General features: G+C 38.5%; 1 protein-coding gene across 1 annotated transcript in view; it reads left to right on the top strand.

Moving 5' to 3' along the window:
• The first annotated feature begins 5,520 nt into the window (after positions 1–5,520).
• Positions 5,521–25,381, top strand: part of Dpp10 (dipeptidyl peptidase like 10) — a 1,458,922-nt gene continuing 1,439,061 nt past the window's right edge. The window contains exon 1 of the mRNA XM_021165015.2: positions 5,521–5,937. Coding sequence (XP_021020674.1) covers positions 5,878–5,937 — 60 coding nt within the window. The 5' untranslated portion in view covers positions 5,521–5,877. The remainder of the gene's footprint in view (positions 5,938–25,381) is intronic.

Raw genomic sequence — 25,381 nt, 5'->3', positions numbered from 1 at the left:
TTAGATAGATGCTCAAGTACCTATCTATGGGTTGCTTCTATCTATGTGTGTTTTAACCCAGGAAAACCTTAAATTTCTGATTTTCCTGTTTTAATCTTGTGGTGGGCATAAGACACTAAGCCCAGTTTATAATGCTGGAGATGGAACCCAGGGCCTTGTGAATTATAGGTTGCCCTCTACCAACTGGCTTCATCCAGCCCCATTAGCATTAACTAAGTCTGAAGTTGGTCCCTTTGTATTAAATTTCTTTCTGTTGCACTTTGTTTTATAAATGGCTTGGGTTTTCTTACTTACTGACATTCAGTGTGTTGTATTTTCCAAGAAAAATTTCCCTTTAAAAAAAAATTTCCCTGTGACAAGCTGTGGTACAATCCCACAGCTGTTTATATTTGGATTTAAAATCTTATGTGTTCTTGTCATATGGGTATGCATGTTTTACTTGTGTGCATATATGTGCAATGCATGTGAGAATTTTCTGTGGAGGCAAGGAGATGGTATTGAGTCCCTGAAGATGATACAGATGGCTATGAGCAGCTACATAGGTATTGGGTCCTCCGCAAGAGCAGTAAGTACTCTTAAATGCTGTGCCATCTCTCTGGCCCCCGCAGCTCTTTTTAGAGTAAATATTTTAAATGTAATATAATCCAAATTAGAAGAAGTTTCTAAGTTATTCTTATTAAATAGAACTTGCAGTATTCTGGCATTTTTCTAATATTTTTTTTCTATCTCCTTTTGACTGCACATTCAATGTGAATGCATTATGACACAGCAGATTTTTATAAAATTGTGGAAAATCTATATGTATTTTAAATAGACATGTTTTAAAATTACCATGGTTTTTATTTTCTCAACCTGTGAAATAATAACCTAGTGGGAAAAGAAAAGTATAACTCCAAACTGTGAGTTGGGTCATCTTTTCCTCTGAGTGATTACTTTTGTACTTGAGATTCTGAGTTTAATATAATAAGAGGCAATTGATATGGAAAGGAAAATATGCTGTATACTACACTCTTTAAATTTTTATTATATTGTGTGTGTTTGTATGTGTGTCTCCCTGTGTATGCATGCATACATGGGTTTGCATATGGGTAGCATGGTGTGTGTGTGTGTGTGTGTGTGTGTGTGTGTGTGTGTGTGTGTGTGTGTGTAGTTCAGGGAACAACTTGTGGAAGTCAGTTCTCTCCTTCTACTATGTGGTTCTCAGTGGAGAACTCAGGCCATCAGGATTGGCAGCAGGTGCCTTTACCCACTGAGACATCTTGCTGCTTCCCCCTACACTTTTTATATGTGAAATTTCTTTATTTTGTTTTCTAAGTCCAACCTTAGACACGGACTCCAGATGAACTCTGCCTACTCAGTATTTATGGTCGTGATGCTTTGTCTCTTGAATTTTCATGTTATCTAGATGGAGATAGAACATAGGCTTGAAGAACTATTGAAAGCAGGTGTTCTATTTTTTTTTTCTCTGTTGTTGTGATATAGCACTCTGTGAAAAAATCAACATAGGGAAAGAAAGGGTTACTTCAGCTTCTAGGATAGACTGTAACTGAGCAGACGTTAAGGCAGGAGTCAGGCAGGACCTGGAAGCAGAAATCTTGGAGGAACGCTACTTGCTAGACCATGTCCTCACTCACTTGCTCAGCCTCCCATTTGTTTATGCTTCTCTAACTTGCTTATATAGCCAAGGATACCTGCCTAGAAATGGGGTCAATCACAGCAGCCTGGACTCGCCTATATAGTTAATAATTATTCCCCTTATGGACAGCCCCACAGGCTAATCAGATCTGGGAAATAATTCAAAGTCTCTGTGTTGTGTTAAATTGACAAAACGAAGTAGGGGAATGGGTAGTTTCCTGTGATTATAGTTGCTACCACTTGCCACCTATAAGGTTTGTGGTGATCATGAAAGTGTTTGTTGTGCTGAGTCATGGAAATGTTAAGGATTCCTTGATGTGGATGAGGGAACTTGGTCTCAACTCTAGCATCCAGCACTTTGTCCTTCTGTAATATGCATTATACAGGCAAACTCTCCTGTACTAGTTAAGTACCCATCACAGGACACTAGAAAGCTGACTCCCGGAGTCATGAGGTCTCCCCTTGTCTCTGACTTAAATGTATTTATGTCAAGTGTCCCTTAAAATCCTGCTCTGGGTCACACTGGGTCTTGTGTGTGACAGGAAGAAGAGAAAAGCAGCTCAAGAGTAAAACACTCATGCCCATGAGAACAACTAGAGGCACAAATTAATTTCCAACAGTGTGAGGACAGGAAGCAGGCAGCTCTTCCATGGAGAGAAAGTTCAGTCAAGAATCATGTGACTGCTCAACTTCCCCAGTCAGTTTCTGCTGTGTATCGTTAAGTCCCGATTTGATGATGTCACCTTTGTTAGCTCTCTCAATCAGGCTACTCAGTTATCTTTGCTGGATTTTGTACACTCACTTGATGGTGATCTTCTGTCTCTCTGCAACTCCATAGTTATTCTTTTAGTTTAGCTTGCTATATGCTTAATAAACCTACACTCAAAACAGAAAGCATGGCTGTGGTTGATCTTTTTGTGGGCTGCACAGAGCACGCTCTATTGTACCAAGAATACCTACATAATTTAATTGAGAAGGTTTACAAATATATAGCACTCAGGAATATCAAGAGGAGAACTGAACCAGTCCTGCTAGTTAAGATTGCTAACTACCCATCGAAACAATTACCTCATGCTTACTGACTTACATGCTTATCATTTTCTCCATTCATTTCTTACCTTATTATTTACTTCCCTGCATCTACTTGTGATTATTTCAGATTTCCAATTTTCTGTGATGAAGTTTCTTTTTCCTTATTAATATTTTCTCTGATTATATTTTAAATAAATGTGTTTAGACACACATGTATCAAATGTATACATTTTTTCTAAATATTATTTCACTTCATTCTATAATTTGGATATGTTGTTTTTATTATGTCAGAATATAAAATGTTTAAAGCTTTATGAATTTCTCTTTGGTGTGTGCATTGTCTAAAATATTAGAGTTCAATTAGAATATAAGCCACATTTGTGGTTTTTTAAACTACACATTTATGATTTTTATCATAAACTTTGAATATCTGGAGAGATGGCTTAGTTGCTAAATCCTGTCCTTGTAGTCATAGGGATCTGAGTTTAATTCCCAGAACACATGTAAAAAGCAGGACACAGTGGCACATACATTGACTTCAGCAGTGGGTCAGCCATGACAGATCTTTGAGGCTCATCAAGCAGTCAGGCTAGCCTAATTGGTGAGTTCCAGCCCAGTGAGAAGATCGGTGATGGCTAGTTTCTTATCAGCTTGACTAGGGTTAGAATTATCCTAGAAGAGGAGACCCCAGTTGAAATAAAACGACCCTATAGGATTGGGCTGCAGGCAAGCCTATAGAGCATTTTCTTAATTAGTGCTTGATGTGGGAGGGCATAACTCATTGTGGGTGTTGCCTTCCCTGGGTTGGTGGTCCTAGGGTCTAACCAGGCTGATCAAGTCATGGGGAGCCAACTAGGAAGGTGCACCCCTCTATAGTCTCTGCATTAGCTCCAGGTTCCCACCCTGTTTGAGTTTCTGGGCTAGATTTCTTCAGTGATGAACTATGAATGTGGAAGCATAAGCCAAATAACTCTTTTCCTGCCCAACTTGTTTTTGTCCATGGTATTTTGTCAGAACAGTATTCCACAGACTATGACAGAACCTTTCTTAGAAATCAAAGTTCATGACCTTGAAGAATGTCAAGTTTCACAAACACAGCATTGCATGTGCACATGCAAGCCCCTCCCCCATGCACACATGCAAAGCTCATGCCACCACAGATGTTGCTGCTCTGGTTGTGCTCTGCTGTGTGGCTACATGGTGTTTTGAACTTGCCTTTTCTTCTGGTGTTTATTGATTCTATTTCTTTTGTGCTTTAAATATCTTATTTATCTATTTTGTGTATGTACAAGCATATATGTGTCAGGACATGCATGTGAATTTTCAGAATCTGTTCTCTCTTTCTTTCACTGAGCTCAGGTTTCCAGACTTGATGTTAAGTGTCTTTACCTGTTGAGGCCTCTCATTGTGTCTTTATTTTTGTGTTATTTTTGTGGATTAGTGTTTTACATGCATATATGTCTGTGCACCACATGTGTTCCTGATGCCCACATAAACTAAGAGAGGCCATTAGATGAGCTGGACTGGAGTTAAAGACAATTATGAGCTACTACTATGTGAGTGCCAGGAATTGAACCTGAATCATCTGATGGAGTAGCCAATGCTATAAACCTTTCAGCCATTTCTTCAGCCCCCTGTTTCTTTCTTTTTTTTTTAAACAAGGGTTTTTCTTTATTCGTTTAAATTTTGTACTATTAATCTCCATGGTGTCAGACTTCTTCAGCTATATGAAGACTATTTTACAGAATGTGTGAAATATCTTTATGTCTTAGAAGAGGAAGTGGATGCTTACATAAGCAATTTTTACATCTAATTATTTTATCAAACTTATTAATCTATTTTTCTTGTATTATGCTTTATCTATGATATTATGGGATGTCATAAGGTGTCACACAGTTCAAATGTAGCATTTCATCAGCAAGATATATTTCTGATTAATAAAAAGTGCTGACCTTTAGGTCAGCAAGATGAGTGACTGGGTAAAGGCACTTACTGCCATATTTAGAACCATGACTTCAATCTGTGGGGACCACGTGGTGGCAGAGGAAAAGTGACTCTCATGAGCTGTCCTCTAATCCCCACACTTGCACTGTGTCACATGCAAATCTACACACGTACAGAAATACACATGATATGTAACATCCAGTCTAGATTACATAAATATTTCATTATAAAGGCCAGAGAAGTGATATTTTCTGCTTTCTCAAGCTTCTGAGATACTATGCCCATATGGGAATATTCACACTGATCAATGCTGCTGTGAGTATAAGAATGAATAAGGAGAGAGTTTTTCCCTTGCAAGAAAATATTAATGATTTATTTTTCAACAATGACATTTGAGTTAAAGAAACGACTATATGTGACTGAATGGTAGCCTGTCCCTCTCTCTCTCTCAAGAAAAAAATGTGATTTCAATAATATCTATGGCTGACAAGAAAATCAGAAGACATTTTAAGCTGTGGTGAAATATGCAACAATTATACTGTTTTTAAACTTCATGAATACATTTAGCTTTCCACAGCTTACAGAAATATGAGTAGCTTTAATATCCATAGACAGTACAAGTATCTCACCTTACAGATGCAAAGCCTTAAAACCTGACCACCATCAACAGGTCTTTCTCTTCACTTACAGCTGTTTTGGTAGTTAGCACTAAGGAGAAATAGAAAAAAAAATATTATTATATCAATAATGATTTATTGTAAAAAATCATCAAAGATAGCAAGAGAGAAGAAGGAGAGAGAATTATCTTTGCACTGCAGAATATGTATAACCTGGTAGTACCAGGGTTGTTGAGAGAGTGGCCCTTTAAACTGTAGTACTGCAATTGATCTCTGTATATTTCCTGGTATCCGTCCTTTTGAAATGAGCATAAGAGCCAAGACTATTGGCTGCACTGTAGATCTGTCACAACTCAGTACTGAAAAGATACCGTGCAAGTGAATTTAAACAGTCGGCTTTCTATGCCATATTGCCAAGAGCTCTGAGAATGATGAACCAAGTAAATGCTTTATTTAGGGCTAAGTGAGCTGCGGATCCCTCCAGCCTGACAGCGTTTCAGCCTGCAGAGTAAGACAGCAGCAGCAACAGAAGCAGCAGAGGCAGCAGCAACAGCAGCAGCCCCTTGCTCAAGTCCAGCAGGGGAGACTTGATCTCTGGTTAGTCTTGGAACTCTGCCTGTGGATCGTGCACTGTCCAGGGTCCTGAAATATGAACCAAACAGCCAGTGTGTCCCATCACATCAAGTGTCAGCCCTCCAAGACCATCAAGGTAGGATCTGGTTTTGCTGCTGTTCTCTGATTCTGTACAGGTGTCTTAGTGCGTCTCAATTGCTTGTAGGCACTGGTTCAGCAGGGACTGCTGGTAGAGAATACCCTGTTGGTTTGAGTTTTGTTGCAGGTTTGATTTCAGCAAAGTGGCTCTGTTTGCTCATGTATGTAGACTGGAGACAGTAGTTTCCATAGATGATTGTTTTATACTGATAGCTGCATTTTTATTATTTGGCTGAGAATCTGTTTATGGTATGCTTCAGGAATAAACTTCAGTGAGCATCTAGAAGAGTTTCTGTGTGTGTCGGTTTTCTTGAGGAAACTGGAGATGAATTTGTGAACTGCTTGAGTCAGGAAACATTGCACTGGCTCTAAATCTGGACACTGCATATTCTCATCATGTGTGTTTTAGAGTTTGTGAAAAGTGAATTCCTTGTTAGAACCATTAAACTGGTGGTTGTAGTAAGTCATACTAGTGAGTGTGCAAATGACTGTGGAGAGGGTAAAAACACCTGCTTACAGGTGCTACCATTAAACTTTGAACAAGTGGAACAACAGGACCTACTTTTTAAGTCCAATCTCTGGATGATGATGATGATGATAAATGAGTTGAAATAAATTGGGAGTTTATTTTCTGACAAAAATACTTGAAATTAAGTTAGAAAGTTCAGGATTTTGTTTTCTGTTCTAGTCCATACATGACAATCCATGGGACTCAGAATGACATGATTCTAGGAAGAAATGTTCCCTGTCTTGCTGGGTTTGACCTGGATGTTTTTGTCTGATTACTTGGCATCTTGGACTTAGTGGTTGGAGCCTCTCAAGGTCTTGTACAAACACAATGATAACCTTACAGGCCATCTCCAGTTACTGCCACATGTCATTAACAGGAGCACACCTTTGCTTAAGGTGCTAGAATCCAAAAAGCCTGAATTTTTATGATTTACAGGTCTTTTTTCATTTATATCTCTGACCCTTGACAATGCTGCATTGACTGTAATTATAAGAGGAATATAATTTTCAACAATACCTCTTTCTCATGAACTTGTCTGACCTTTCTTGGTGACTTTTAGCAATAAATAGACCATAAACTGAATATTTCACTCTATTTATCTCCAGTTATGTTTTAAAGTTACTGAGGTCTCTAGGACGCAGTCAACAGTGTATAATTAGACTCTCATCACATATAAACAGAGGGGGTTAACTGAAGTCATATGAACAAAGCAGGTTAACAGAAGTCACATAGTGTCCAAATCCAGATAATTTACACCCCCCATAATGGCCAAGACAGAATCTTCTGTCAGTGTTGAATTTTCTGTATTGTGTCCAAGTTTAGGAAGGAAACATTGAGCTTTAGGATTTAAATTGTTCTCTGCTTATAAGATCTCTACATTTGTCAATTATATAAGCATACCACTACGGAGCAATGCCAAGAAATAAAACATATGACATTTTGCATTGTGATATATAAACTCTAGTAGGAAATAAGCGCTGGAGTCTGAACTGGGGGTAGAATTACAAGCTGCCTAAGCTACCTTTGTTTAGAAACCATAAAATGACCAGTGGCTTTCTGCTTATGCTTTTGAGGTCATAGGAAGCAAGCACTTCATTTGCTTTTCTCTTTATTGGGTAGATAGAAATGCATTGTACTTTCTGGGACTCAAAAATCACTTTCCTTATTAGTTCACTGGCATTGAGTGCTCTCAGATGAACTGTGGAGAAGGAAAGAAAATGTTTCTAGAATCGGGGCTTTTTCTCAGCTTGCTGATCTTGCAAACGTTGGGTTTTTACCCAAACTGCAGCCATTGAATTGAAATTCAAAAGCCTCGTAAAAACCGGGAGACCAACCACTTAGTAGTGCATTTTATTAATGGCTTAATGAAAGAATCTTGCATCAGAGCGCTGGGTGATTTGGTTAATTGTACAAGTTAAGTTTTTTTTTTCTGTAACCCCCTATACTGCCCTGGGGGTGGGCAAAGATGCTTGTGAGGTTCATAAAGTAGAGTTGCCAGCATTGAACTATTAAGGGAGTAATTACTTGAGTATTTTCCAATTTGCAACCATAAAAAGGGATGAGTGGAAAAAGCTCTCTTACTTCGAATTATGTCCTCAATTATGAAACATTTATGGCTTTTGGAATTTATACTAAAAATGGCTGTCTATATTTAGGTAATGCATTAGCCCAGGAGCAAAATGCAATAACAACCTAAGGAGAAAAAAAAACCCTATGATTGGGAGGGTTTTTGGAAAGCTATGGTGTACTGGAGATTAAAATACTCTTTGAACTTTTGCAAGCTTAGTATCATTTGTGATTGTTTAAGGTTAATTTCCCCCTCATTAAACTTATCTGACAACTCTAAGTCAAATGTTTGGTAGAAGTATATTGGCCTAAAGATAATTACAACCCAGTTTAGGACACTGAAAATGCTCAGATTCTGAAAAAGTTGTGCATTGCTCTACTTTAGAAAGGTGTTCTAGAAGCTTCAGGGGCTTTTCTTATGTAGTCAGAGTACAGTGAAGCTCTAGGGAGTTCCTCCTATTTGTCAGCACAGGAAATGATGTCTACTCCTTGTCTCTGATACAATTAATGTTAAAAAGAATGGTCAATGGGAATGTATTAACTAAAGACGGGTGAAAACTCCAAATGCAAAACCACAAAGAAAAGTGTGTGTGTGTGTGTGTGTGTGTGTGTGTGTGTGTGTTTCACACATGCAGCTTGAAGAGTTACAAGTCTGCAGATGGTCAAACTCAGGCGCTGTTGCCAGGGAAAGCTGCTTGTAGTCATATTTGTGGATGATCCTGAGAGGTGGGGATGGAGAGGAGTTGGAAAGTCACATTTGGGCTGTTTCACATTCACTTTTGATATTTTGGCTATTGTCCAATTTTGCCAGTTAACTCTGTGCTTTTTGTTTTTGTCTACATGCATGCATATGTACCTGTGTGTGTTTGTGTGCACACGTGTGTGGGTTTTCACAGAGGCAAAGAAAGGGAACCAGATCCCCTGGCCCTGGAGTTACCAGAGATTCTGAGTCACTTAGTGTGGGTGCTAGGAACCAAACACAGGTCCTCTGCAAAACTATCAAGTTCTCTTACGTTCTGATCGTCTCTTCAGCCCCAGCACCCTTTCTTTGACACAAGTTTTGTGACATACTGGAGCCAACCTGTCCCTACATTCAAGATTGGTAAGAGAGAAAGGAGCAGAAACAGTGAAGTCAAGGTGCCCAGCAGGTTCCCAGCTCACTTTGGATGGAGTGCTGTGGGGAACACACTCATAAAACACTTCCCAATGCAGAACTTGCAAAATCCAGTGACACTTCCCTTGAAATGATTGCATGTCTTTCAAGCAAGTTAGTTCACAAGAATAAAAACAAAAGGAAAGGTCTTATGACTCCACTCTAAAATAGAAAGTTCCAGATACTATCTGAGAAGGTAGGATGCAAATCTGAATATGGCAATATTATGAACTTGGTTTCAGGCAAAAATGACGTAATAGTCTTGTGTTTGCTGTCTTGGTTTCACTTGGATATCTTGTAATTAATTGGAAAGCTTTAAATAAATCTTAAGCTTACTTTTAAAGCACTTTTTCTGGTGAGTTTACAAATTTAAAAGTTTCCCTGTTTTTGTTTAAGGGGAAAGGCAGCTGAATTTCCCCTTTCCCTCCTTTTATGCTTCAGATTTTATTTTTGTTTCAAGTGTTTCCATGTTTATGTGCATATGCACCATGTGTTCCAGAGCCTGTCGGAGGCGGGTAAGAAGGGCTCATCAGCTTTCCTGGAATTGGAATTAGAGACTAGTATAAGCTGTCCAGTGTGGGTCTAGCTCTTGAGAAAGTCAGTAATGGCTTTTATCTACTGAGCCATTTCTCCAGCCCAAAACTTTGTCGCGAAAGCCAAAACTTTGTTTCTTAAATGTGCAGATTGTATTCTGGTAATATCTTTCACATTTTAACATTCCTACAACACACACACACACACACACACACACACACTCTCAATAGCTCAATACATATATGAAGACCAGAGGACAACTTTGTGTAATCAGTTCTCTCCTCCTGCCTTCTCCTGAGTTTTCGGGAATTGAACTCAGGTTGCCAAGGTGAGAAGCACATGCCTTGCTGAGCAATCGTGCTGGGCCCCTGAAGTTAGAAACTTTGAGTGAATTAATTATAATTGGTGATTCCTAAGTGATAAATCATATGCACTAAAGTGTTTTAGGAATCCTCTAAAGTAAAGCATGAAAGAGTTCTTTTCCCATCTAGGGCACTCTCCCAGCCAGCCCTCTCTGTATATTCCCCTTTTCTAGAGCTGTCTTGTTTATTTTCACAAAATTCAAACCTAGCTTCCAAATTCCACATTGATGAGTCTGTAAGTTTTGTTTGCATCAGTGACATGCCTCAACAGATAAAAGCGTTTGCTAACAACTTGAAATCTATTCCCAGAACCCACATAGTGGAAGGAAAGAACAAATCCCTGAAGGTTGTCCTCTGACCTCTATGTGCACATGGTGCCATGTGTGTGGTGTACACCCCCTCAGACAAACAAACAAACAAACAAACAAAGTAAAATGAAATGTTGCTTTCTTCCATGTCCTGATGTAATAGCTACTAGTATGAAGCCTTTAAATGAATGTGTGGGGTCTGATTGGCTTCAGAGTATACCTTAAGCTAACAAATTGTGTTTGTAGCCATTGTTCTCGGTGATTAAATAGTAGCACTGATTAATGTCCTTTCTCCACTGCCTAGGACTTCTAAGTCACAGTCTCTCCAAGTCCTAGGACAAATAAACCGGACAAAACACTTAGCTTGAAGAGTTAACATTTCCATGCCAGTCACACTGTCAAAGTGTTGTGCGTCATTGTTGTGTGTCAAGGTAATGTAAATTCAATTAAAAATATACATGGATAGAAAATGAAAATATTATCACAATGTGTTTTCTTCAGGGCCACGAGCATATAGTGGTCCAGAAATAAAAATATTATTATTATTATTATTATTATTATTATTATTGAATGAGTGGAGGAGTATGCATGCCATGTACTTAGAGGTCAGTGGACACCTCTGAAGAGTTGGTTCATGTCTTCCATTTCACCTTGATGTCAGTTGTAGAACTCAAACCCCGGTTGCTGAGTTTGGAGAGCAATACTTTAACTTCTGAACAACCTCTCTGGCCCCTAAGAAACAAGTGTTTTCTAATGTGACAATGATTACTGACTGTAATAGTCAGATTTGTAAGTAACTGTCCTACCAATATCTCACTAACTGTCATTTCAATCCTCTAATATACAGTATGGGCTCATATTAATTTGACATGATCCATGAGCTCGTATTATAATTTAGACTTTAGCTCTATCTCAAAATTACATGTGCTAATGATATTTACAAGAATTCATGACTCTAAGAGTATGTGAAGAAAGCTTGTTTGTGATCATGATATAAAACATGTATGAGTACCTTAGGCTGAAAATCATTTGAAGTCATAAAGGCAAAAATTATACATATAACATGTCTATATTTTATTGTGTTGTTTTACCAATTATGCAAACATATATCGATAGCAGAACTTCCAGTGGGGACTCTACAGTGACTAAAGACATGGCTGAACTCTCCACATAGTACAGGGTTTCTTTTTGAATGAGCTACCTTGTTAAGCCATATTCTATGGGACAAGACAAAAGAGAATTGTCGCAAAAACCAGAGACAGAGACTATTGTATGTCAATTTCCCCCTTTCCTAGAAACAGTCTGCCTTGTCTAATTATACTAATATAGCATGTTCAGAACCTTAATGTGGAAAGAGTCTGTCCAAAGCATGAAAAGGGTCATGGGTTAGAAAGCCCACTAATAATAAATTTATATCCATTTGAAATTTGAATATATTACATAGTATTTAAAACTCAGATGGTTATAGCACAATTTTATTTTTGAGGGCTATAAATTAAACTGCTTTAAAAGAAATAATTAAAAGTTTTATTATTATTCTTATAGTGAAAAGGATACTTAAAATTGGCCACTTTTATATCTGTTTTTTAAATAGCTTTTTCTTATAAAAATCTCTTCTATTTATAATGTTTGACTGTCAGCTTTATATTTGAAGAGGCATTCTCATGCAAGGTATTGTTGAACTACATGTAAACATGCTAAAAAATAATACTTTATCTTTTGTTTTGAAAGTTAATGTCTTAGTAATTGTCTATAAATTTTTGTTTTGGTCAGTTAGTGGGGACATTGCATCTTTTTAGATTTTGTGTGTGTGTGTGTGTGTGTGTGTGTGTGTGTGTGTATGTGTGTGTGTGTACTGGAGCATACTGAATCTGGAAGAGGCAATTCGGAAAAAGCAGCAGGTGTACTTAGCCATTGAGTCATCTCACCAATCTCCATTGGAGACACTAGTGGTGATTAAAACAAACAAAAGAACCAACAACAATAAAAAACAAAAACATACCTGAGATGTCCTTGTGGATGCCTGAATAAGCCAAGACCATAATGCATATCCTCATATGTGCAACATTGACATACATAGGGACTGAGAAGCAAACTCCCTAGGGGCTAGAGAGATGGCTAAGGATTTAGGATACATTGGTTGTTCTTTCAGATGACCTGGGTTTGGTTCTCAGAATCCACATGGCAGCTCATTACCATCTGTAACTACAGTTCCAGAGGATCAGGTGCCTTTTTTTTTTTTTTTTTACCTCCACAAGCACTGAATGCAAGTGGTGCACATGCATGTGTGCAGCCAAACAAATATGCATATACAATAAAGATAAATAATAAAAATACTCTCCAGGCTCTAGCCATACCTATTGAACAAGTTTTAGTCTTTCAGATGATTTCAAGGCACAATGAAGTTTCAAAAACACTGATTAAAATGTCTTCACAGTAATATATATTCTTGGGCTATGGTCTCACCATCTCTGAGTATCATAGAAGCATGGCAGTTTTAGAATGTTCCACCACATCATTAATAGCACGAGCTCTCTGATAGCCAAGTTGTCATTCTTTGCAGGGATATCTTCACACCAGACTTTTCACACAGCAGATTTTGAATATATGACTTTTAGTTACTAAAGAAATCTTAAGGTCTATCAGTTCTAGGAAGGGTAAATTTTGTCTTATAGAATTTAATAACGGGGGTCTCACTCCATGTTTTGGGTCCATATCAAATGTCTCAAAGACCTGCACTGATGTTTTCTTTGGCTTTCAAAAGATTTTGAAATATTTGCAGGTCATCTGGTCATCACACTTTGCAAATTTGGGTTAGTGTGAGCCAAGGTAGGCAGAAAGTATAATGGACACACTTCTCTCCCTCTTTTTAAAAAATAGTTTGTTTTTAGTTAGGTTATAAAATTAGGATTTCATTATGGTATTTCCATACATTGTCTCATTGTACTTTACTCATATCCATCTCTCTGTTAATTTCTCATGTTCTTTCTTTTCTCCCCTCTCAGTTCTCATGCTCCCAAGAGTAGAGAACTCTTCTATTTTCAATATATTATGCACCCACATGTGTACAAACACGTGCACATGTACAAGCACACACACACACACTATATACATATTATATACATGCATACACACTATATAAACATACATATACACACTGTATATACATGCATACATACATTATATATACACATATACATACACTATACATACATATACATACAAATTATATATATATATATTCACACATACATGTATGCATACATACATGTGCAATCAGCACACTCTGATGTAGATTTGAACATTACAAATGAGAGAAAACATGTAATGTTAACATTAGCTGCTCCATCACTCTCATATTCTTCTTTCCCCTTTATACTCTTTTGTCCCACCACATAGATCTCCTTCTATTTGATGTCACATGAAAATCTATCTAATAATATATGTGTATATATAAAATCTATGCACAATAACATGTGTGTAAAATACAACTGCCATAAATTTATTTTATACTTCATGTATGATAGAAAATATTGGACATTTCTCTTACTTAATCTGGCTATTTTGCTTAACATGATGATGTCCAGTTCTATCTATTTTCCTAAGAATACAAATGTGTCTCTTCTTTCTGGCTGCATGTAAACATTGCCAAAGTGCATTTGATTGCCATGGCCTTCCTCCTCTTCATGAAAACTCTTTGGCCTTAGATACAAGCCAGGTGGGTAGATGAGAGTTGGCAGCAATGCACCACAGGAGTAAAGTCCATCACCATTGACAAGCCTGGGATCCCAGGGGCAGACACAGAAAGGGATCTCATTAGTGAAGCTAAATCTCACCTGGTTGATATACTATGCACTAAAAGCCACTGGTTTTTTGTTAACAAACAATTCTCCCTCTCCCTCTCCCCCTCCTTCCCCCCTCCGTAACTCCCCCCCTTCACCCCACCCCACCCACTCTGTAGGTCTGTTGAATGTAATGTATGGATGCCAGAAGAGAACAACTCTTGGTACTGGATTTATAGGCAGCTGTCAGCCACCTATTATGCCTGCTAGGAATTGAACTCTGATCTTCTGGCAAATATTCTTTACTTCTAAGCCATCTTTCCAGCCTGGCATTTACCTTTTGAACAACTCTATTTCTTGTAAATTTGACCTAGCACTTTGATGCTTTTGTTTATTCATTTTATATTTCCCACTGGTAACAAAAATAATCTGTGCAATGCTAGCCTTACTCCCTACTAAAAGGTTATATATTTTTTAATTAGGATGGACATCCTTAAGTTGAATTTTCATTATTCTCTACCACAATGAATCACATGGCTTAGGGAAGACAATTAACCCTGTTGAGATTTTTCTTCCCTGGAACATAAAAGCAATAAACTTAAATTATCTCCCCAAACAAAAATGCTATGTCAGTGCTTTGTGTTATAATTTGTTCTAATAGCAATTTTAAAGGCATTTGATGTTTTCATAGAGAGGTGTAGAGTGAGAATCAATTTTATGGCATAAATGCTGGGATTTTATTTGCAATTATTATTAACTATAATAATGGTAAAACTCATTTTCAAGTCTACAGGGAGCTGAAAAGTATCTTCAAGTTCGCTAGTAACAGCTGCATAATTTCATCATGGACTCATACCAAAAATTGGGTGGAGGGAAGGATGTGTATTCAAATGGTGTCCAAAGAAGCATCAAATAGAAGACAACTGGTCCCAGTGCCATGTTACCATGATTTTAAGTACGTGGGTCAGGTTTTAGATTGGACATGTGGCTCTTTTGAAGAGAAGTTACATCATGGCAAGGATAGGGTCTTCAAACTGCCTCTATTCCTCTATGCATCTTGTCTCCTTTGCCCCATTTACTCATTTTATTTTATGTCTGAGAATTTTGCCTGCATTTAGTACGAACATCATGTGCATGTTTGATGTTCATGAAGGTCAGATAAAGGCATAGGATCTCCTGAAACTGGAGGTGTGGATGATTCTGAAACTCCAAGTGGAGGCTAGGAATTGAACCCTGGTCCTCTGCAATTGTAGTCAGTGACTTAATCACTGACCATGTCTCTAGCCCCTTTCTTTGGCCCATAGATCCTACCCTGATGCAGTTCTCTTAACAACCTACTTTTTCGTATACTTTAATAATATTTAAATTTTATATTTTGAAGATTTCAGACACATGTAAATGATGTATCTTAATCATATCCACCCACACCCTCTCCAATAAATATGCTCACAGAATTTCCTAGCACATTTCCCTTCAAATTTTACATCCTGTTTATTTACCTAATTAACTGAGTGGGATTCGTGTTTCCTAGATGCTCATGGGTGTTAGGTCATCCACCAGGGAATGGGCAACCTACTGGTAGCCACACCCTCAAAGAAAAGAGACTTCCCTCTCTCAGAAGCTATCGAGGGCTAATAGATCATTATTAAAGTCTCCCTAGGAATTTACTTAGGGATACTTTTCACACTACCTTAGTCACACAACTAGATATTCAGACAATTGTCTGTTCTAACATGATCTTCTATACCTCCTAAGGAACAGTGGATCTTTTAGCTGTAATTATATATCAATTTAAGCACCTCCACTAGCTCTTATTAGCCTCATTGGAAATCCCTATATTTTACTTTTGTTAATCTTAGCACCCATCCCAATCACTGTCAGGTGCTTAGTAAGTCTCAGTTAATATTCTTGAACGAAAGAAGAGGAGAAGGCAAGAATAGTATAAACTATTTTGTTTTCCCAAGTAACAGGCTTTAACACTTGATGTCTAAACCATACTAAGCCCTCCTTTGCCTAAATAGAATTAAATACACTGCTTGTAAATATGTAGACAACATCTGAAAAAAAAAAAAGACTGCATATCTCCCAGCTTGTGATAACAGGCATGCTAATTATACTCTAGTGTGAGGACTTCAGTACATCAACAATACAGCTTGCATCTTGAACATCTTTCTCTTTTAGTGAAGAGGAAAGTCTCGAATCAGATGGAGACAGATCCCTGCTGGCTGCTTTGAAACCTGGGTTAAGCATGACAGACACAGTTGCTGCTGATTTTAATGAATTGGGCATTGCCGGGGGGGGGGGGGACTGTTGGCTCTCACACTTTGGTCAGGCTTTCTCATTAGAAAACCTTAATTTCTAAAATGAATCATTGCTGCTAGATGGAAAAACACCACTTTGCACAACTCTGGTTTTCAGAATTTTGCCCTAAGAAAAATGGATTTGACTTTATTTTAATGGAAAGCAAATAGCATGAAAGTACTTACTGTCCTTAATAGATGAGCTCTTTACTTAAATAACTTTTTTGAGATAATGATAGAATCAGGGCAGAGAAACTGCACTTACTATAGACATTTCTGATGAAAGAAAGATAGCTTGGCAAGAATACATATACATATACATACACACATACATACACATATATGTGTATTTAAACATACACATATGCATGTATATACATATGTACATATGTGTGTATACAGGTATGTATGTATGTATGTATGCATTTATGTATGTATATATATATATATATATATCCTCTAGAAAATTTTATAATAAAGTAATGGATAAAATCAGAAGCTTCCTCTTGCAGTAGGCCAGTGTGCCCATCATCCTGAGTGATGGAGGCAAGGTTTAGTCTTCTCTGTTTCAGCTGCTTAGAGACTTAAGTGTTTGGTGAAGGGGGATTCTGTGTGACTAGAGGGTGCCTGTTGATCTTGAACACATTTGAAGATATAACTGAGTACTTTTCAGTATTCCTGACAAGTGCTAAATGGATAAATAATGATAGCTCTTGATGGAGGAAGGCATTGCAAGGCCCTGATATTTTAAATAGGAGTTAGAAGGGGAAATATGGGGAAAATATTCCAGAAACAGAGAAGTGAGTAAAAGAGAAGGAAGGCATAAAGTCAGTCATCATAAAGCAGATCACAGTTCAGACAGGCTACACTGCAGAGTAGAATAAATAGGAAAGGAATGGGTAGGAAATGAGGCTCTCAATACATAATAAGAGTCCAGAGTTCAAGTAGACTGTACTTGAGAAGTTAAGTTTAAGGGCACATAGTACAAAGGCCAGATATTGATTCTACAGATTCGATATCCATCTCTGTGAGTCTGGAGATGTCCCTGAGATTAATATCTTTCTAGCTCACAGTGAAGATTCCTGGTTCATCTTCCAGGATCAGCCACACGTGGAATGTTTTTAGTGAGACAAATGTCACTGTAGGTAAATCTTAATTGGAACAAAAATTTATTCATTAGCTAGAATAGAAGGGTACCACCCACAGTCCCCAATTCTGTTTCCTAATAGTTGGCCTTTAAGGACTTTAGTTAAGTTGAATTATTTTAACACATTAATCTTCTAAAAATACTAATTCTATCATTTAATTGAACTAAAAATTTTCTCTTTAATATTTGTGGGAAGAATTCTTTTCTGGTTTGTCACTCATTAATAGCTGCAGACACATGACTGACCTCTACTAGTCAATACCATTAGATATAAACATTGTGAAAATATAGGGCGATATATAGGTATAGGTATAGGGTGAATGTATAGGTATAAAAAGGTAAAATTTGGGGTGGAGACTTTAACGATTCAGTAGTTAAGTGCTTGCTGGAGAACTGCAAAGACCAGTGCCTGAGTTCCTAGAACGCCCACAGAGCTGTAGTCCTAGGCTTCTTTGGTGACAGGAGAGGCAGAGACAAGGGAATTCACAGGCCAGCTAGCCTGTTACGCAGAGCAGTGAACAAGAGACTCGGCCTCCACCAAAGTTGTTCTCTAACCTCTACAAGTACACTGTGGTTCATGCTCATCCATATCTATACTCAACAGCAACAACACAGCAACAACAACAACAACCACAACAAAACACACACACACGCACACACCCCATGTAGGTATGGGGAATCAAACAAGGGACCTTATATGTACTTATTTAGAAGGATAAAATTACTGAAATAAACGAATGGTAAACTTCTTTGCTTCTAGTTCCAGATTACATAAACTATATGTTGGTGTGTATGTGTGTGTTTGTGTGTATGTGTGTATTGTGATATGTCTATGCATGTGTATGTATGTCAACTCGTATGTATGGGTACTCATATGAATGTTTGGGTGTCCTGTTTTACCACTCTCTGACTTATCACTTGAGGGAGGGTTCCCCAGAGAGCTTGGAGCCATGCTGACAGCAGCCAGCCCCACAGATCCTCCTGTGTATGATCCCCACAGCATTATCTTGCCCAGGTTTTTATATGGGTGCTGGAGATTTTGCATGGTGATCCTCAGGCTTGTGTAACAAGTGTAGTAAGCCTCTGAGCCATCTTCCCAGGCTCCTGTTGGATTTTCTACAGGATCAATTCCCAGGGTTTTCCTCAATAGTGGACATCAGAGGAAAAAGGACAGTCTAAAAGTATATCTTGTGTCAGTGATTCTATAATTATGAGGTTTAAATGTTTCTTAGAAATATTATAGTCTATATTTCATTTTTATTTTTATTTATTTATTCATTTATTTATTTATTTATTTATTTTGGTTTTTTGAGACTGGGTTTCTCTGTATAGTCCTGGCTGTCCTGGAACTCACTTCGTAAACCAGGCTGGACTTGAACTCAGAAATCCACTACATTTCATTTTTAAGATACGACATTTTTATAAATTATATTTTGACTTATTTGGGGGAGGGTTGCACACATGGCATGGTGCAAGTATAGAGTTCAGAAGAAACACCAAAGTGTAGGTGAGCTCCTTCCACCATGTGTGTCATGGGATCTAACTCATGGAGTGGGGATGGCTGACAAATATCTCACTCGGGATCCACCTTACTCATGCTCATTTTTCAGATAAGAATATGAGGAGTAGAAAAGAAAACTGGAATCATACACTTTCTCACCCAGCCTTTTAGGTAGAAACCTCACTGTTACACATTTACATCAATGTTAACACACCCAACATACAGAATTATCTTGGGCTATACTATGACCATCAGGATTTGGTTTTTTTTTTGTTTTTTTTTTTCACCCTTTTGTCTCCTTTAAAATGATCATGGTCTTTTGAGGTCTGGGGTGAGCTAAGAAAGAGTAGATCTTATTAATTGAAATGTTGGCTGGAAGCATAAAAATGATATAGGATTCTAAGTGTCTTGGTAAAAGTGATTTAAACACTAGAATTTAACCTCAGAGACAGTTTGGTATCATTTTTTTATGACCCTGTGCTAAAACTCCTTCAACTTACAGTCTTCCTTTCCCTTCCTTCCTTCCTTCCTTCTTTCCTTCCTTCTTTCCTTCCTTCCTTCCTTCCTTCCTTCCNCTTCTTTCCTTCCTTCCTTCCTTCCTTCCTTCCTTCCTTCCTTCCTTCCTTCCTTCCTTCCTCCCTCCTTTCCTTCCTTCCTTTCTTCCTTTCTTCCTTTCTTCATTGAATTAAAATCTCAGTTTTTACAGTCAAGACCTGAATTCTCTTTGTAGCTGTGGATGAGTTTGAACTTATAATCTTCCTGCTTCTACTTCCTGTGTGCAGGGTTTAAAGGTATACACTACCATGTCAGGTTTAAGCAGTACTGGAAATAGAACAAGGGTCTAAAGCAAAGAGTCCTGTCCCTGATAGGAATTGCTATGTCACTGTCTTTTACTTAAGCAGCTGCTGTTGGTGACACATGCTATTGATAGATAGGTTGGCAGTATCTTATGGTCAAGTAGAAATGTTCCACCTTGAGTTCATTTTAAGAGGACATCTCATATATTTTTGCTTCATTCCTATTGGCTATGATGAAGTCCGTCAATGATCCTTATCAAGTGCTTAGTAACACACACCTGTGGAGGAAGTAGAGGAGGCAGTCACACAAATAAATATGGAAGATTGTTAGAAACGATCAGCAAGGCCGGGTGGTCTGTGTGGTCTGTAGCTAGATCACAAAATGTATGCACTACAGCGATCAAAAGAATAATATTAGAATTCAGTAGACATAGGATGTATAACATCGGGAAAGCTAGTCAACACTCTCATCTGAAGATGTAACAGAGGTTCCATAAGGGATGGCATACCCCAGTTTCTGAGTCGAAACTCCATCACTTCAGAGCAAAAGGCAGGAACAGATGAAATGCTGTCTTTTATTCTAAACGACTCTCCGCCCAATCGATTGTTCAGTCTATTTTCTCTTTTCTATTACACAGCAGTCTTTTCTCTTTGGGGAACACAAAGGAAAAGATGGCATTCTTCATGTAACTAGGGTCACTTGGCTTCTTGCAGGACTTTTAAGTCTTTAGAATTTCGGAAGTGTTTAAATATCCAAATGCCTCCAGCATGAATAGAGAACCTGAAGGCCATGATTAGACCTGTAGTCACTGTGGTAACCATGGTAACTGGAGTGCATATGGCTAACCAATGATGTACCAAAGGAAAGTGTGCCCACCTCCCACAAGAAATACCTTTTATGGTGTTCAATGGTGGTACAATAAGGTTCGTAGGAAAGCATCCACAAATCCTGGAGCTCATTGATCCTTTGGTTTCTGACTCCTGGCTGTGTTGTACTTGGGTCTACCACATAGAGCCTTGAACTTTTCCCCTAGATGCAATAATGTACTTGGTATTGTCATCTCAATTTCTGTAGGATAGCACAAGCACAATATATTAAAAAGAGTATTTTTAACCCTTGCTGCCTTCCTCCTTACTTCATGAAAGGGTAACAGCCATCCTTTATTTATTCAACTAAAACCAGAGGAACATTGCTCCTCTTTTCTTCCAAGGTTGCCATTTTTCTTCAGCAATTTCTTTCCACGACACCTCCCAAACTCATGTCTAGTCTAATCACCACCTCCACAGCCAACATCATCACACAAATTCCCTAGGGCCCCATTCTCCTGAATTCCAGCCAAACCTTCAAAGGACCCATTGTTTCTAGTATATACAAACACAACCAAATGTCTTCTTAGCAGTTCACTGGTGGATCTAAATTGCCAGCCAAAGACAGGTGATATAGCACCATTGGTAGAGTACTTTCCTACTGCTATATCTTCATTTCCATTTCCTTGATAAAATACTCTGACAAAAAAAGCAACTTAAAGGAGACAGGAATGGTTTTAGCTCTCAATTCTGGATTGTACTCCCTTGGTACTGGTGAGTTTAGGCAACAGGAAGTTGAAGGCATAAACGTTAAAGCAGGAGAAAAGGCATGCATGCATGCATGTTTAATGTTCAACCAACGTGCTCTACTGGTATACAGTCCAAGACTAAGACCAGGGAATGGCACTGCCTCCTTTATCCCACAGACTCCCACAGGCTAACCTGATTTAGTGAGTCTTTGCTCTGTCAGGCTGATAATTAAAACTAAATATCACACCTAACATGTGTGTTGTTCTGTCTTTGATCCTTAGCACTTCATATAATTGGCATTAGTGCTGCACACCTTTAATACCAGCTCTCAGGAACTGGAGGCTGGTGGATCACACACTCAATGTTATCAATTTTTGTGAAAGGAAGTTTTTGAAGCCAGCCTGGATTATGTATAACTATGATTTAAAATGCACAGAGCCACACTAGTGCCTGGTGACTTTGAATATTTAGCTTAAATATCTTAATTCATTTTTGTAAAGACTTTTATTCATGTGTATGCGTGTGTCTGTGTGAGTGTAGACCACACAGGTGTGAGCATTTTAAACATGAAGCTGAGAGAGAAAAGGGATGTGTCAAAAGGGTATTGGATGGGGAGGAAGGGACGTGGGAGGTAGATTTTCTCAATATATTTTCTATGCATGTATGCAATTCTCAAACAATAAAAAACATAATTAAAGGTGAAGAGTAATTGAGGAAAATGTCTGACATTGGATTTTTAACACTGAGTTTATTTTTTTTTATTAGTCTGGGCAAAATTTTCTGTGGGTATGGCTATATGAGTCTATAACCGCATGTTTGAGATTTCCAGAAGAGGGTGTCAGTCACACAGAACTGCAATTACAGGTGAACTGTCTCCCATGAAGGCTGGGAAGAGAACTTGGGCTCTCAAGTAACATCAAATGCTCTTAATGACTGGGCAGTCTCTCTAGATCCTCAAATTTTTTTAAATAAAAATTTACTTTATTTTTAAATTTGTGTTTCTGTGTCAGTGTACATATGTGAGCAGATGCATGTGGATGCTCACAGAGTCAAGAAGAGAGTGCTGAACCCTGTGTAGCTCCAGTTAAGTGTGTGGTTGTGAGCTGGCCAATGTTGGGGCTAGGAACCAGGCTCCAGTCCTTGGTAAGGGCAAGAACCTTTAACCACCAAACCCTCTTTCCAGCCCTGCACGTTCAGTTTAAACTTACGTAGATCTTTAGCTCGATCCTGACAACCTTTCTTCCTTCTGATTATGTTATATGCCATTCTCTCCCCAAGTAACTCTCCTCCATTCAAACTTTGAGGCTGAGAACCACTGATTTATAGTTTTGTTTTAGACCTGCAGAGGTAGGCTGTGCTCACTCCTATGCCAGTAGCATATAGACTGACAGCCTGCAATGGGGATTTTCCTGTGTTATGTTGATAAAACCACTTCTGTATCTCTGTATCTCCTCCCAGGAGTATTTTGATCCCCCTTCTAAGAAGGGCCGAATTATCCACACTATGGTTTTCCTTCTTCTTGAGCTTGTGGTCTGTGAATTTTATCTTGGGTATCCTGAACTTCTGGACTAATATTTACTTATCAGTGAGTGCATATCATGTGTATTCTTTTGTGATTGGGTTACCTCACTCAGGATGATATTTTCTAGTTCCATCCATTTGCCTAAGAATTTCATGAATTTATCACTTTTAATAGCTGAATAGTACTTCATTGTGTAAATGTACCACATTTTCTATATCCATTCCTCTGTTGAAGGACATCTATGTTCTTTCCAACTTCTGGCTATTATAAATAAGGTGCTATGAACATAGTGGAGCATGTGCCCTTATTACAAGTTGGAACATCTTCTTGGTATATGCCCAGGAGTGGTATAGGTGGGTCCTCAGGCAGTACTATGTCCAATTTTCTGAGGAACCACTGAACTGATTTCCAGAGTGGTTGTACCAGCTGCAATCCCACCAACAATGGAGGAGTGTTCCTCTTTCTCCACATCCTCACCAGCATCTGCTGTCATCTGAGTTTTTGATTTTAGCTATTCTGATGGGCATGAAGTAGAATCTCAGGGTTGTTTTGACTAAGGATGTTGAACTTTTCTTTAACTGCTTCTCAACCATTTGATATTCCTCAGTTGAGAATTCTTTGTTTAGCTCTGTACCCCATTTTTAATATGGTTGTTTGGTTCTCTGGAGTGTAACTCCTTGTATATATTGGATATCAGGCCTCTATCATATGTTGGGTTGGTAAAGAGCTTTTCCCAATCTGTTGGTTGTCGTTTTGTGTTTGGAGCAGAAACTGAAGGAAAGGTCATCCAATGTCTGTTCCACCTGGGGATCCATCCCATACACAGTTATCAAACCCAGACACTATTGTGGATGCCAACAAAATGCTTGCTGACAGGAGCCTGATATAGCTGTTTCCTTAGAGGATCTGTCAGTGCCTGACAAATACAGATGTGGAGGTTCACAGCCATCCATTGGACTGAGCACAGGGTCCCCAATGGAGGGACTAGAGAAAGGACCCAAGGAGCTGAAGGGGTTTGCAGCCCCATAGGAAGAACAACAATATGAACCAATCAGTACCTCCAGAGCTCCCAGGGACTAAACCATCAACCAGAGAGTACACAAGGAGGAACTCAAGGCTTCAGCTGCATATGTAGCAGAGGATGGCTTTGTGGGACATCAGTGAGAGAAGAGGCCCTTGGCCTTGTGAAGCTTGATGCCCTAGTGTAGGGGAATGCCAGGATGGGGAAGCAGGAGTGGGTGGGTTAGTGAGCAGGGGAAGGGGGGATGAAATAGGGGGACTTTCAGAGAGGAAATGAGGAAAGGGGATAAAATTTGAAATGTAAATAAAGAAAATATTTAATAAAAAAACAAAAAAGAAAATTAGAATTTATCTTGGAAGGAAAAAAAAAACCACTTCTGCAGCCTCTGAGATATGGGACAGCTGTGACTTATGTCTGAAGCCTTTGATCTTTCTTTGCCTGTTATGTTCACTATCAAAATTCTTATAGGAGTCTACTTCTTAAAAAGATCTTTTTCAAATTTTATATCCCAATGTATTAATAGAATATTTTTAAAATCAGTACATCAGAAAAATGATTCTCTGAGTGCTTTTGGATGAGTAGTGTGTATGTGTGTGTGTGTACTCATGTACACACACATGCTTGTGCGTTTTGACCAAATCTATTCCCATTCTTTCCCCTCCAGCTCCTCCTCTATTCCCTCACCCACTCTCTCTTCTATCTTTGTGAGGTTTTTTAAGACTACATAAATCGTCTCACCTTATTCTTTGAATCAGGTTCTCTCATTATTCCCATAGTTGACCAATAAAGCTAAGCTGCATAGGGAGTAAACTTCATGTATCTACCTGCCTTCCTCTTCAAGTGCTAGGATTATGGGTGTACAATCCCAATGTCCAGATGTCTGTAAATGTGAGTTCTGGATATACAAATTCAAGTTGACTTGCTTGCATGGCAGTGCTTTATAAACACACTATCTCTCCCAACTTCATCAAATAATTTTGATATATGCTGTACAAACATGGATACAAAGACATAAGTCAGAGTCAGTGTTTTTAAAATGTGGACTTGTCTACTCTTCTAATACCAACGGTGTAGGAGAAGGGTAATGAAAACAGTTATTGCTAACTGCAGGTTTTAGAATATTTACCAAGTGTGTTTAAAAGGATATTTGTAGGACCTCAGAGATGTGGCATCTTACTTTAACCCACAAATGAATTTGAAACTTTGAACTGATGGTTTATTATTGCCCGCGCTTTACTTACCCCTGGTAAGAACACGCTCAGGGCAACCGGAATCTTCTGCAGCACAAGCTTTATTGCTTACCCCATCAGGAGCCAGTGGAGAAGGGAGCCAGAGAGAGAGCCAGAGAGAGAGAGATATGGCGGAGCCCCCTCCCTTTTAT

Source organism: Mus caroli, chromosome 1 (genome assembly GCF_900094665.2).
Source record: "Mus caroli chromosome 1, CAROLI_EIJ_v1.1, whole genome shotgun sequence".
NCBI lineage: Eukaryota > Metazoa > Chordata > Mammalia > Rodentia > Muridae > Mus > Mus caroli.
The sequence above is the reverse complement of the archived record's forward strand: the minus strand, read 5'-3'. Positions and strand labels throughout refer to the sequence as shown.